Source organism: Rhamphochromis sp. 'chilingali' (assembly GCF_963969265.1).
Source record: "Rhamphochromis sp. 'chilingali' genome assembly, chromosome: 17".
NCBI lineage: Eukaryota > Metazoa > Chordata > Actinopteri > Cichliformes > Cichlidae > Rhamphochromis > Rhamphochromis sp. 'chilingali'.
The window spans coordinates 20,784,587-20,799,417 of record NC_137944.1 but is presented as its reverse complement, the minus strand read 5'-3'; the positions used below and the strand labels follow the sequence as shown (position 1 = coordinate 20,799,417).

The 14,831-nt window shown below is 40.8% G+C and overlaps 1 protein-coding gene across 1 annotated transcript in view; it reads right to left on the bottom strand.

Moving 5' to 3' along the window:
* LOC308385265 (ras/Rap GTPase-activating protein SynGAP-like) overlaps positions 1-14,831 on the bottom strand; it is a gene marked incomplete at its 5' end in the record, with an annotated part of 48,501 nt that overhangs the window by 9,442 nt on the left and 24,228 nt on the right. Inside the window, 7 exons of the mRNA XM_080864097.1 lie at positions 1,399-1,610; positions 4,099-4,260; positions 4,355-4,873; positions 8,243-8,821; positions 9,219-9,423; positions 11,503-11,693; positions 12,525-12,726. Coding sequence (XP_080720223.1) covers positions 1,399-1,610; positions 4,099-4,260; positions 4,355-4,873; positions 8,243-8,821; positions 9,219-9,423; positions 11,503-11,693; positions 12,525-12,726 — 2,070 coding nt within the window. The remainder of the gene's footprint in view (positions 1-1,398; positions 1,611-4,098; positions 4,261-4,354; positions 4,874-8,242; positions 8,822-9,218; positions 9,424-11,502; positions 11,694-12,524; positions 12,727-14,831) is intronic.

Here is a 14,831-nt window from a genome sequence, read left to right as displayed (position 1 = left end):
CAAATTTGAGATAAATGTTTACAGTCATCTATAAATATTCAGAATTTAAGATAGCGTTATTAGAGATCGCATGAAAACTGAGATAGGTAATATTAGTTTTGAGGTGCCATGCAATACTATCTGGACATCATAACAGCAACAGCTTCATTTATTAGCATGACAATGATCCCAAACACACTGCCAATGCAGTAAAAGCCTACCTGGATAGAAAAATACACAGTGGAATGCTATCAGTCATGGATGGGCCTCCCCAGAGCCTGGACCTTAACATTATAAAGCAGTGTGGGATCATGTTGACAGAAAACAGAACAAAAAAAGCAGCCAACATCCAAAGAAGAGCTCTGAATGTCCTTCAAGAAGACTGTAGAACTATTCATGAAGACTACTTAAAGAAATGACATGAAAGCTGCATCAAGGGGTTCAGGCTGTGTTGAAGAATAAAGGGGCGGGGGGGTTAAAATTATATTAACTCTGTTAATTGCTACATCTATTTACCATTTTTCCAGGCAAAATATAAAGAAATGAGCAGCGCCTCAAAACATTTGCACAGTGCAGTATCCACTGTATGTGCTGTGTAACATGCGTAAAAATAGGTGGATGAATACACAAAAGGTGACGATCAGTTGATTTTACACAAAAATTCCACAGAGTCAAAGCAGGGGGCGTTTAGCTTGGCGTAAAGAGTTTTCAAAAGTAAGTGAGTAAGTAAGAAATACATAGTGAAATCCTCTGAATCCTATAAAAAAAAAAACCAACAGAAATCTAAAAACTAATGCTAACGCTACGGTTAAGCTAATGCTAACTGTCTCCAATCTTCTCTCTAAACTCTCTGCAAGAAAGAAAGAGAACGTTTCCCAAAATGCTGAACAATGATACATGTGGCATGACGCAAGCTGCATTTCAGTACTTAATATTTAGTCATAGTTTGTGAAGGTCTTTGAGTTTAGTTTCGAATGGCATTTAATGCTGCTTCCTCCACTCAGCCGAGCGGTGTTATTCTGAGCTTCAGAACAGCTAGAGGCAATTTCTGGAAACCTAGAGAAGCTGGTGACCATCTTTTAACCACCTTTTAGAGCTTCAGTCTACAGCTCGCAGTGCTTTTAAACAAAATGGACTGCTAATGACAGAAGTCTTTATCTGACCAGGTCCCATGAGTGTTGAGTGTAACCCATGCTAAAAGCACCATTTCTGTTTCATCGCACTCCACTTTACAGTTAGATATTTTATTGTGATGTTGGGCATTATTTTGAAACTTAGTGTTGACTTAAAGTTTTGGTGTGCGAGCCAACTAAAAAAAATGTATATCAGTGTGATAAATCTCATTAGCACGATGAAGCCTGGCAGTAACTGGCACAGCCTCACGTCTACCAGCCTGAGCTTGAACGCCACACTAATCACCTGTTGATGATGCCTTTGATTTGAGAGTCCTTCTCCATTTGCTGCTGCTTCAGGCGGCGCTCGCTGTCTTCCAGGCGGTTCTGATACTGCTGCAGGATCTTGTTGGTCTGTTGTTCCTGCGACAGAAGTCGCTGCTCGTATTCTTCAAGTTTGCGATGAGACATCTTCAGTCGCTCCTTTAACGAGTGAATTTCTTCTTCGTATTCTCTAACCTGAAAGAATGAATGAAATAATTGCACTTCACTCATGTCATTATTGGTATTCCGAAAAAAAAAAATCCTGAATGATGAGTGATTTTATCCATGGAGACGACACTTTGTTGTTCAGTTCTCTTTTATGCTGAGCAACAAGTGGGATAAATGTGAAGTGGAGTAGTGTTGGGCTTTAATGTGCACCAGTTTCAATCTCTTAAGCACTGCATTGTTTCTAAAATAGGCGCAAGTGTGGGAGTTATTCATTATACAAAATGCTTTCTGCCAATACCCCTGCATAATTGTGTTAAAGCTCCAATCTGGAGGCAAGAGAAGCATGCATATGTATAAAAATCAACTGCACTCTTTTTATATTTAGCCAATCTTCCATTTGAGGTCATCTCCTTGTGCACCTCTGGGCTGCTTCCAGCGTGGCTGCTATTTTTACAAGTCCTGTTCTGACCATTTGTGCATATGTGTGATTTCACAAGGGAACTCAAACTTGTGCACAGAGCAAATATCAAATTCTGCATCAGTCTGATTCAACTGATCCACACAGAAATGAAAGATCCTCACACACCAGTTTGTCTTTTTGTTGATTTTTACTGTGTTGTACAATTTGTACCCTCAGGGCCAATCTGTCAACGCAGTATCCTAAACATTATGAGGCATCTGAGGGAGAACATTTGGTTGACGACCTCAGCTGTGACAGATGCCAGCATACGACAGTCCTCCCGCATTCATTGACTTTAAAAAAAAAAGAATTTGCATTTTTTGTGTTTGTTTTATTTTTTAAACACAGCAACACAATATTCAGTCATCACCATGCTTTATAATAATAATAATAATAATAATAATAATGGATTTATATAGCGCTTTTCAAGGCACCCAAAGCGCTTTACAATGCCACTATTCATTCACTCTCGCATTCACACACTGGTGGAGGCAAGCTACGGTTGTAGCCACAGCTGCCCTGGGGCAGACTAACAGAAGCGAGGCTGCCATATTGCGCCATCGGCCCCTCTGGCCAACACCAGTAGGCAGTAGGGTAAAGCGTCTTGCCCAAGGACACAACGACCAGGACAGAGAGCCCGGTGACCTTCCGGTTACAGATGCGCTTCCCAACCCCCTGAGCCACGGTCGCCCCAAAATTTCTTTATAAGAAATTTGAATCTGCACAGCTGCTTCTTCTAAATTAAACTTCAGTTAAAGGATCCTGATCAGACACAATGAAGGAGATCCAACACACATCGCAGATGCACAAGTGGTCAGAATGTGACAGCAGTGATCAAAGTGATTCATGGCTACACAAGGATGACACCTTTACAGCCCTATAAAAAACTAAGTACATCTTTAAAGCTTCTATAGGAACTAAGAGGGTAAGCAGAGGGCAGGTGCTGCTAATCAAATGCACTTGATTAACTGATCTTCAACAACTGTGAGCTCTTCTAGAAAAGCAGAAGTTCTGGCAGTTTGCTGGTCTGGGGCATTCAGGTATTAGTAAACACAATGCCACAATCTTCCTCCGAGTGGACGTCCCAGCTATTTCATCCCAAGGTCAAATGGCAAAATGCTCAGTGAAATGACAAAAAATCCGAGAGATACATCTCAGACTTTACAGGCCGCAGTTATCCTGTTAGATGTTAAAGTTTATGACAATAAAATTTGAAAACGACTGAACAAGTACGGTTTGTTTGGAAGGGTTGCCAGAAGAAAGCCTGTTTTCTCTAGAAAGAATAAACCAAAATACTTTCACAACAAAACCCTTTGGACAGACCAGACCAAAGTGCAGATGTCTGGCCATAATGACCAGCACCACGTTTTGCAGGAACCAAACACCAGCACAAAACACCTCATACCAGCTGTCAAGTGGTGGAAGGGTGATAATTTGTGCTGGTTTGCAGCCACAGAGCCTAAACACATTGCATTAACTGAGGCTACGTCCACACGTACACGGGTATTTTTGAAAACGGAGATTTTCCGTTTTCTTTTTAAAAAAATAATCCCGTCCACACGTAAACGCAGAAATGAAGGAAAACGCTGCTAGGAACATGCCAAAGCAACAGGTGGCGATATATTCCTAACCGTGTAGAAATGTTGGCCAATCAGAAGTCTAGAAGCCTCGGTGGGAAATAGTAAACAAGGATGGAGCATAGAAGCAGAACCGAGTGGTATGTGTGGAGGGACAGTAACTGTGTGTATATGTAAGCATTTAAAAACTGCAGAGAGTACAATTAACAGTAACAGTATTGTAGAAATTCATTTCACCAAAACAATAACGTGGCGCACAGTGTGACGTCAAAAAAGGCGCACACCTTTGATGCTGCGTTTTCTGTTTTTCTCATCCACACGTAAATGCAAAAACTGAGTTTTCAAAAATATCCACCCTGGCCGGAGTTTTTAAAAATCTCCGTTTTCAGTGACCGAAAACGCCGTTTACGTGTGGACGAAAGGTGCAAACGTTATGTGTATTATTTGAAGAGGTGTAGGGGGGGAAAAAATTGCTAACCCTTTCCAGCCGTGACTCATCCATACTCTTTGAGTACTCTTTGAGTTGGCCCTCACGGTCCGGCCGCAGGCTCTCGATGTCAGCAGAGAGATGTGGCATGTTGGACACCCAGGCAACCGTCCGCTCATTCAGGGACGGGGTGTTCAAAGTGGACTGAGAACCCTGAAACAAGCACGTATTGGTCTAAGTAGTTAGATTCTGTCCCATGACATTTAACAGTGATTCTTGTGTATATTTTTGTTGTTTTGAAACTCACCTGCTTATTGACGACTGGCTTGAGCAGATGCTGCTGTGGCGGCTGCAGCTGTGACTGCTGAGGCTTCTTGGTGCTTTTTGTGGGCGTGTCCGTTGCCTCCTCTGCGCCTGCCGGCGGGACTTGGTTCTCTTTGGCGGAGCTCGTCTGGTACGGGAGCCCAGGAGCCGGACTGTCTGTCACCGACAGCTGCCCGTCCTGCTGCGTCTGCACCGTCGGCTGCTGCGTCTGCTGCTGCTGCTGTTGTGGCTGCTGCTGAGCCTGCCGGGATTTTGGCTGACTGCCGCTCGAGTTTGTTTCAGAAGAGTTAAGGAGGAGGTTTCTGCTCTGAGGACGGACCTTTGGAGGCGTGGAAGTGGCCGGGGTGTTAATGGACCGCTGGGACTTGAGGTGCTGGGCGGCGATGGATGTCTGGCGGACAGGATGGACTGTGGTGGGAGGCGTGGCCAAAGATGCAGGCGTGCCTGTGCCTGTGGGTGTCTGAGATGTGACGCCCATCAGGTGCTGCTGCTGAAGAGACTCCTAAGAGAAGAGGAGAATTAAAGGCAAATAATTAATAATACTCACTCAACCTTTCTGACTTATTGAACAGGGGTGCATGTGAAAACACAAAAGCAGCTGATTGGACATCAGCCTGTCTTTAACCTTTACTTTGCTCTGTATTTAATGGCTACTACCTCAGTGCCACACATATTAATTGAAACCCAGGGTTTCTGGGTTCGGCCTTCAGGTGAGTATATAACCACCAAAAGCTGATGTTTCGTTCTGACACTGGAGACATAAACACACCCGCCCCAGTTAACCCGAGAGGTGTGGATGGTCATGAATAGCCATTTAGTGCTAAAACATCAGACGTATGCATATGAATAAACAGATAGATGGAAAGGTAATGAATTCATAAAGCACTCTCCTGATTACACCATCTGCATTAATACGCAGGAGGCTTGTGATGTTTGTTCCATTAAAGCCCCACGCATCAGGACAGAAATAGCTCAACTACATGACACCGTCATTAAACGCTATCATTTTACACAGATGTCATAGTAAACTTGTCACTGTGATGGATCAACAGCCCCAAAAAGCCAAAAAGTTCACTACAAGCCGTTTCATTTACATTTTTTGTAAAATGTGAGAATCTCTAAACTCTATTAAACAAATGGGAGTTTAACTTAATTGCTTTAACTCAAGTTTTCAATCTTACGACACAGACTGATTAATAACTACCCGCGTAGTATCTGCATTTCAACACTTTTTCCTGCCCTATTGACCGACCGCGAGTATCCAGCTCCGTCGAAATGAGGACACAGTGTGTGATGGATGTCAAGCGCTCTATAAAGTTCAGCAGAGCAGGCGAGTGAATGATACTTCAGTGCGTTGTCTGTAGCCTGTCAAGTACCCTTAGGTTTCTGTCGCATTTGCATATCATGCAGCTCAGGAAAGGGCCATTTAAAAAAACAAAACAAAAAAACATTTGAGCTTTATATGCAATCTGACAACCAGTCTCAACACAGCGAAAACAAAAGTGCAAGGAGGACCTAATGGACTCCAACTGCTAATCTGAATTCAGTGACTCAGTCGAGGTGTTAAACTCACACTAAGAATAAATGGCAAGTATGTTAGGCAATTTGGCTGGGAATTACAAAAAAAACAACCAAAACAATACAGATCTTTTTTAACAGAGCTTGGCTGTGGCCGTCCTCATCACAACATGCAAAAGACGCAGTAGTGATATTTTAAATCATATATTTAGGGAATTAAAAAAAAAACAAAAAAAACTTGTGCAACTGTTCTGAATCACCTCCTGTTGCTCTATATTTGCTAGGAAAGTGGGAAATTGGCGAAGCATTTATTCAAACATGGAAATACATGGAAATGCAATATATGAGGTAAAAACTGCTATATAATTCTAATGAGCTTAAAAGTCAGTGTTCGGTATGACCATGGTTATTCTTCAATGCAGCCTTAACTAACTGACAAAGCTTTATTATAATTTCTTTAAGTAATCGGCATGAATAGTTCTCCAGGTTTCTTGATGGACATTCACGGCTCTTTTTGGATATCTGCTGCCTTTTATTCTGTTTTATGCCAAGATCCATGACTGACAGTGTGCCATTGTGAGTTTTTCTATCCAGGTATGCTTTTACTGCATTGGCAGTGCATTTGGGATCATGCTGAAAAATAAGGCTGGTTCCCAGATAACATTGCATGTCTATCAATTTTAACCAAATCTGCAACACCAGTGGCAGAAATGTAGCCTCAAACCATGACAGAGCCTCCACCATGTTTTACAGATGACTGTAGACCCTCATGGTTGTCACTCCCCTGAGCTCGTCCATATATAATGATGATAACTTGAACCAAAAAATTACAAATTTTTTACTCAATCGGACCTGTTGTCATTGATTTTCAGTCCAGTTGTGTAATCTGGCATACCGAAGTCTTTTTTCCATGCTTCCTTTCTTTAATAATGGCTTCTTCACAGTCACCCTTCCACTGAAACTATTTCTGATGAACAGTAGTTAAACTGAAGGCCCAGATACTTCCTTCAGGTCCTGTGTTAGCTCTCTGCTGGATAGTTTCCCCGTTTCTTCAGATACTGTTCATTTTTTGCAAATAATTTTTTAGGCCTACCGCTTCTTTTTCTGTTGTCCTCTTGTTCAGTTTCCTCAGATTTTTTTTAAGGACGCACTGCACACCAAGCTAAGATATGCCAAGGTTACAGCTAATCAGTCTTTGGGAATCACCTTGTTGTTGCAAAAATATTTTGCTTTTGGGCCTGACAAATTGCGTTATCTTTGGCATTTTTCACTGATTTAAATACAGGGAACAAATGAGGTGTCTATAAAAACAAAGTAACAAAATGGCAAAATATAACATCTAAATTATTTTTTTGCTAAGTTATATGTTGTGTGTAGAAAACACTGGTTTATCCCTTGAGTAAGGTGCCTTTTTATGCCTTAATGATTCATAGTTTAGAGTTAAGTGAATCACAAAAACCAAACAAAACACTCCTCCGGTTTCTTTTTCACTCATTTTCAGTTCAGTCCTTGTACCTGACCATTTTCAAAGTCCAAAGAAAGCCTGATGAAGTACCGTTCAAGACCATTTTTGAGAAAAAGTGAAAAAAAAATGAAAGTCTGGCTCCTTGGAAGCAAAAATATAAAGAAACAAAGTGTTACTCCAGACATTTGCACATTGCTGTATTACAACACAAAATGATACCCGTTTTAACAAAAATAGCCAGCATAAATGCATTGTTTATATAACTTTTATAATATCATTTTTTTAATTAATATATTCTTTTAAGAAACAAAGGGGTGCAGTACTATTTAATGCTTTAAATCTACTCTGACATCTCCAAGGAGAGCAGACGCAAAACATGCATGTAAAACAATGAAAACACTGATGACAACAGATAAAGATGGCATGAAAGGAGGAGGTTGCAAAGTGGCTTGCAGATACAACTGTTGTCAGGCTAAAGCAGCTTAAATAGTAAGTCCTCTAAGAGATTTGCTTCATATGAGATCAGAAAAATCAAAAAGCATCAGATGAGCCACCATATAATTTTTGAAAACTCAAAAAAATCCTCATATTTAAAAATTTTCCAGTCTAATTTTTTTGATGTATAGAAATGGCTGCAAATTCCTAAACAGTTAATGACATACATTTGTTAAATCCCTTGAATTAAAGCCCAAACTCTGGACTTAAATCACGTATTATGGATTGTTTAATTTAAAATCCACTGTAGCTGTCTTCAGAAGCAAACTGCAAAAATGTAGTCACTGTCCCTATACATATGAGCCTAACTGTATATGTTTTGCTGTTATTTATGAAACCCAAAGAAACATCAAACTTTCTTATTCTATGTGTCAGGAAAAATTAGACTCCTACCTGAACCTGCAGCGACAGCTGGTGCCAGGCATAGTCATTGCTCTGATTCTGCCGGGTGAAATCATCACTGTAGCTGTGTGAGTGGACGATGCTCGGCTGTACCAGACTGCTCTGTGACCGCAGGGCGGACAAGTCCTCGCTGCGAGAGAAAGCACTGTTGCCAAAGGCCGGTGGGTAGTCGTGATGGCCATTCTCAGGCTCAGGGGCGAGGAGAAGAGGAGGGGGAGGCTGGGCCGACTGAGCCGGGGAGTTCTGGGCGGCCAGATGGAATAGTGGGTTCTGGAAAGACAGGGGGAAGTGCATAGCTGCTGCTGCCTGCTGCTGTTGCTGAGAGATGGATTCGGTCGGGCCCCCTACATGACCCATCTGGCTTATTCTCAGACCAGAGCCCGCTGAACCACTCGGCAAATGCCCGCCCATACGAAGAGGACCGCCGAGGTTCCCAAAGCTGTGGCCGAGACCTGCGATGGAGGCCTGAGAGGAGGTGAGCATGTCTCCCACAGAGTTCAGGTTGGAAATGCTGTTCATACGAGAGTCCTGAAGGTCCATCATAGACACACTTTTGTTTACACTGTGGACCTGAGAGACAGAAGAAAACAATACAGCACCAAAGAGAAGCATAGATACTAATAAATAGCTTTTTTTGGCTCATGGCAAAGAAAATATATGCCTATATGTTGTTTTTAGGATGACCATCTGTCAAGATGGGAAAAACAGCTCTGGGACCAATCTGAAGCTCATAGATATGGTTACTAATGTGGACTGTCCCTTTTAAATAACGAACAACCAACCAATTTGTTGTCCGACATGGGACGCCACTGACTGTTAACAGGGTCTGAATTTCTCAGACTCTAATAGAGTCATTAGTGGTTTGTTGTTTATCCTGGGTGGTATGAACAAGTGTGGCAGTCTGGCATCCATGAAAAAAAAGATTTTTGAAATTTATCACACATGCAAGGTGACTGACCCACAGTACCTTCGGATCAGGTTCTGTGATGTCCGAGCTGCTCGTGCAGTACGCAGGGCTTGATCGAGCCAGGGGTGGGCGGGTCACATAGAACACTTCCCTCGACGAACGAAGGTCGCGTTCAGCGTGCCGCCTCATGTTCAGGTTAGACGTGAGGGATTCTACAGCTGACACTCCAGTAGTGGGGGACGGCAGGCGAGAGATGTCTATTGAACTAAAGAAAAAATAAACAGACACCTTACCAAAGAGCTCCATCAAGATATTTCTGCTCATTATCTTCGATTATCCCATTTGATTGTCATGTGGCTTTGGCTCAGGTGGTAGAGCAGTTCAGCAGTCCAGCAACTGCAGAGCTGGCAATTTTTTTTCCTTGATACAAAGGAGGTATTTTAATATTGTAACCCCTGTTTATTGCTTGTATTGATTTAAACTAAACTATATATATATATATATATATATATATATATATATATATATATATATATATATATATATATGAATAAATCTGAATAATCAGATAAATAGCTTAAATTTTTTCCAAAGTGTAGCAGTCGAATTTGAAATCGCACATTTGAAACTAAATAAAAGTGCGTTTTTCAGTAGTGAGTGATCCAGCAGGGTAGAATGGGTGACACACAAAATGAACTCTATAACCATAATTTCCACACCCCATCTGAAGTACAAAAAAAATAAATAAATAAAAACTGTATACGTAGGGAGTATTTATGGGAAAAGTCTTAGTTTTCGATTTTGGCGGACTGATTTTATTTTCCTACTAGACACTAGAGGCCTTGTAGCAAGTCATGCATTACAACTATGAGAGTACAGTATACACTATAGAAAAAAAAACAATTATCTAATCCGACGAATGATTTCTGTCAGTGTGATACCTCTTGGAGTTAACGCCGGCAGGTGTGTCATTCCTGATGTTGACTTTCCAGGTGTTTCATCACTGTCCTCTTAAATTTGCAATGAGCAGATTTTAAATGAATTTTTACAGTTTTAGTTCTGGTCTCGTCCCTAACAAATAAAATGTTTGGTAAGGTGAATTTAATTGCAGTCATTGTGGAGGAATTTGGGTCCACTCTTTTGAAGTTTGCAGGCATTTCTTCATGCACGGCTCTTTTAAGGTCTCATCACAGCATTTCAGTCTGATTAAGGTCTGGACTCTCTTAGAGATTCACTGCTCTGCTTAGTGTTCATTGTTATGTTGCATGACCCAATTTCGTTTTCAAATCTAGAATATTTTGGTATACAGACGAGTTCATGGTTGATTCACTGACTGCAAGGTGCCCAGGACATGTGTCCACAGGACAAACCCAAATCATCACCACTCCACTGTCGTGCTTAACAGTTGGTATGAGGTTCTTTTTGCAGAGATGCTGTGTTTGGTTTTCTCCAAATGTGGGGCTGTGCATTACATTTAAACATCTCATTCTGGTCTCATCAGTCAAAAGGACATTTTCTTGTTCTTGCTCAATCTTTTTCTAATTGTACTGTCATGAATTTTAACATTTGACATGCTAACTGAGGCCTGTAGACACTAAGATGTAACTTTTTGTTTTGTTCTTTGTGCAGAGAAACTAAAAATAAGTTTCCAGCATTGCGTTTAACACACACCTGAATGCTCCAGACCAACAAACTTTCATAAAGCTGATCACACTTGCTGATAATCAGTCAATCAGGTACCTTTGATTAGCAGCAGCTGACTGCTACTTACCCTCCTGTGTAAGCAGTAAGGGTGTACTTATTGCACAGTCATGTGCAAATGTTCTTTTCACATGACTGCACTTTGCGTTTAACAAACACAAAATATGCGCCACAAAATGTAATCACTGTTATTCACGTTAAAGGGCCATTTAGACAGGCAGTCATGGCACAACAGTCTCTTGACAATCTGACAGCGCTAGCATGAATGAAAGCACACAGGGAAAAAAGCTTAGGCAGGAGAGTCTGGGAACAGATGGTGCCCACATTTACTGATTGATAAAATACTTTAAAAGCCTGAAGAGGTGCATTAGCATTAGCATTAGAGGCTCTTAGAAATACACCCGTGTAGTCCTGAGCTAATAAAAACTCTCTTATTATGTATTCTTGGCCTTTTTATGTGTTGTCGCTAATTACACCCTTGTGAAACTGTCTTTATGTGGGTTGAGTGAGCATAATATATATTGTCTTGATAGAGTCACAGCAGGGACTGATCCTGCTGTGGCTTTGTTCCCTTTGGGTGTATGCAAATATATTTTCATGTCCAGAATCGCTGGCAAGAAAAAACACAAACACAAGAAGGTACCTGTTTAAGTCACGCATCATAAGACTTTGGAAATCAGAGGACATAAGACGATTGAAGGACGGGCGGGAGAAGAGTCTGTCCTTCGGTCGGTCCGGCTGGTGATTTGTCGGCATGTGAAGCTGCGGGTTCCTCAGAGCGACGCTGATGTCGTTCAGCAGTCGAGGCAGGGGTCCAAGTTTGAGTATAGCATCCTGCAGAACGGACAGGTTTTCAAAATCAAGAATAGACAAAAAGCTCAAATGGTTGCAAACAGCAGTTCCCACACTCTTTTTTTTATTTTCCCGCTGCAGGCTATTTTATTGACCATGTTTTAGCAGCACTGCCAACTGGGAGAAAGATCCAACCGGAAAAAAGACGAGATAAAAAGGTAAAAGGAATTATTTTGTGTATTGATGAGCTAGGTTTTAATTCATTATACTGCTGGTGAAGGCTTGACAGGGAGTGATTTTAAAAAAGGGCGCAGAGACAGGAAATTGCCATACAAATATCTTAAAGCTATAATAAATATTTATTAGAGATTCAATGAAACTGACTCATATTCTACTTTATTAAACATGCAGCCAGTCCACACATCACATCAGTCTTTTGGGGGTTTTTAATCGTGTGTTCCAGCTTTCATTTATAACTTGCATCCTTTCACTCAGGGGTCTTATTGACAGCTCCATTCAGCTAGCTAACTATCAGGAAATTGAGCATTGCACAATTCCTGACATGTTTACGGATTCAGAGGGCCACCACAGGGCGAGAGGTGGACAGATGACAAGTCTTGTAGGGCTAACACACAAAGATAGACAACAATTCATGCTCATATTCACACATATGGCCAGTTCACTTAACCCGATGCATGTCTGTGGACTGTGAGAGGAAGTTGGAGTTTAATTATAAAACCAATTATATCTCAGTTTTTAGAAAGCTGATTGCTCTCCTGTGTTTGTCAGAAAACTATGGTTCACTTTCCACTAACAACAACTTTCAAACAGACACCAAATGTTTATTTGAACTCATCGAGTTATTCCACCTACCTTGCTAAGCTGGCCCATGACTTCCCACAGTAAGCTGTGGAGCATGGATAACTCTCTTCCGAGGTCAATGTAGCCCTCGAACCCTCCTGCGTTTCCTCCAGTGTCCAAATTGGAAATCTCATAGAGAAACTGCTGCATGGAGCCCCACTCCATTTCCAGGAACTCATTCATGAAATACATGTATTCCTCCTTGGGTCCAAATCTGCACACACATCACAGGCAACATTTGTAGGACACGTGAAGACAAGAGATGAATTTGGAAACACGCTGCGCGCTCTGTTAGCGGATCTAAAGCGTAGGGTTTGAGCTGTTACAGTTTTATATGAAATACACTCAAAAGGCTCGTTGACTTTCTTGTTGTTCTGTAATTCTGATATTATGAGTGTGTTACAGCACGCTGCACCAAATAATGCGCAAATCACTTAACTCTAATGTTTAAATAAATGCAAATGTTGTATTTTATGTTTGCAACATGTGTCAAAAGAGCCAGGACAGGGGTATGTTTACCACTACATTGCATCACTTTTTTCTTATAACGGCACACTGTGAGCATTTGCTAACCATTTTCCTATTCTTGCTTGATGTAGGAATTCAGCTGCTCAGCAAGTCAGAGCACCTTTGTAGCATTTTTCATTTTGAAATGCATCAAATGTTCTCAGCGGGTGACGAGTCTGGACTGCAATCACCGGTTTTGCAACTGGATTCTTGTACTACAGAGCCATGCTGCTCTAATGCTCTAATACATGCTTAATGTGTTTTGTCATTGTCTTATTGTAAAAAAAATAAATTAATAATATTCAAACAAACAAAAACTAGACCTTCCCTAAAAAGATTATATCTGAATGGTAGCATGGGTTTGCTCCCAAAAGCTGCATGTAGCATTCAGGAAGCTTTTACAGAAGTGTACTATTTCACCCCCATACCATCACGGATGCTGGCTTTTTAACTTTATACCAAAACCAAGACTCTCTCTTTTGGCTTCTTTCATAGTTTCCAAAAAAAAGTTTTTAATCAGACCACATGACAGTTTTCTTCTTTGTCTCATTTATGTTTTCCCTTTAATTGGTGCAGTTAATGACGGATTAAGACACCTCAACATGTGTATCAATAAAGATGTGGTTTAACGACCATTGCAATTGGTTCCGAGTTTTTCCGAGCGTAGCTTCAGTAAGTAAACTGGAAGTTCTGGAAGTGGGCCGGAAACCCCTCCCTTCAGGAAAGAAAAAAAAGGGTTACCCTTAATAGGCAACCAAGCGGGAAAGAGCTAACATGTGTTTGTGGATGCATAGATGTTTAGAGCAGGGGTATCAAACATAAGGCCCGAGGGCCAGAATTGGCCCAGCACAGGCTGAAATCCAGCCCACTGGGCACTGATGGAAAATGTCAAGGAAAGCATAAATTTTGGACTTTTACATGTATTTTAATAGGTTTTACAGCTTTATCCACTGATAGAGACCATCCCAGGGTCTCAGAGTGATTTAGTAGAGGTAAAAAATTAAATGAGAGAAAAGTCCAAAAATTTAAATAAAAAATTTCCCGGAGGTCTTTTGTTTTATTTTGTATTTTACAGTGTGTCCACTTTTTTTTCTTTTAAGTGATTTTTAAATTTTCTGTTTCATAATTATAGGGCAGTCTGGGGAATTAACTACTAAAGCTTTTTCTGTAATTTTTCATATTTATTTCTTACATTTTAAGCCCAAACAAGCATACTGATTTATTTTAATTTACTACAGCAGCATCTCGTTATCGTGTAGAAAAACTGAGATGTGCTGTTGAAATTGCAGTGCTTGTTCTTATATCAAGATATATCAGGGATTAAATCTGTAGTTAAACTTCATTACACTGACAGAAAGGGGAGTTTTACTGGTCTTGAATGAAAGTGTGCTGTATGTGGCGCACGATATAAAATGAATTAGACATCCCTGGTTGTTGAGTGTAGTGACAGAATCACAGTTTTTAATGTTGCATTAGTTGGTGACCTTAAACCTCACAGAAGGAGATTTCCCTTGTTTCTCTGAACCTTTTAAAACATTTTATACAGTAGACATATTAAATACCTAAATTCTTATTTTAACTCAACAAACACTACTGTTAAATGATTTTACTTTGTATCTTATTACAAAAGTGTTCTGATCCAGCTTTGTTTAAACCATGTTGCTGGCATCAAATTTTAATAAGTACAAGAACTGAAGATATTCTGCTTGATCGCCTGATTTTCAGTACGCTCGGTCCAGACTGGTCAGCCTTACGTATGTCGTATTACGAGCCTGCCTGTTTCATGGATGCACAACAAAGCACAGCAGGCAA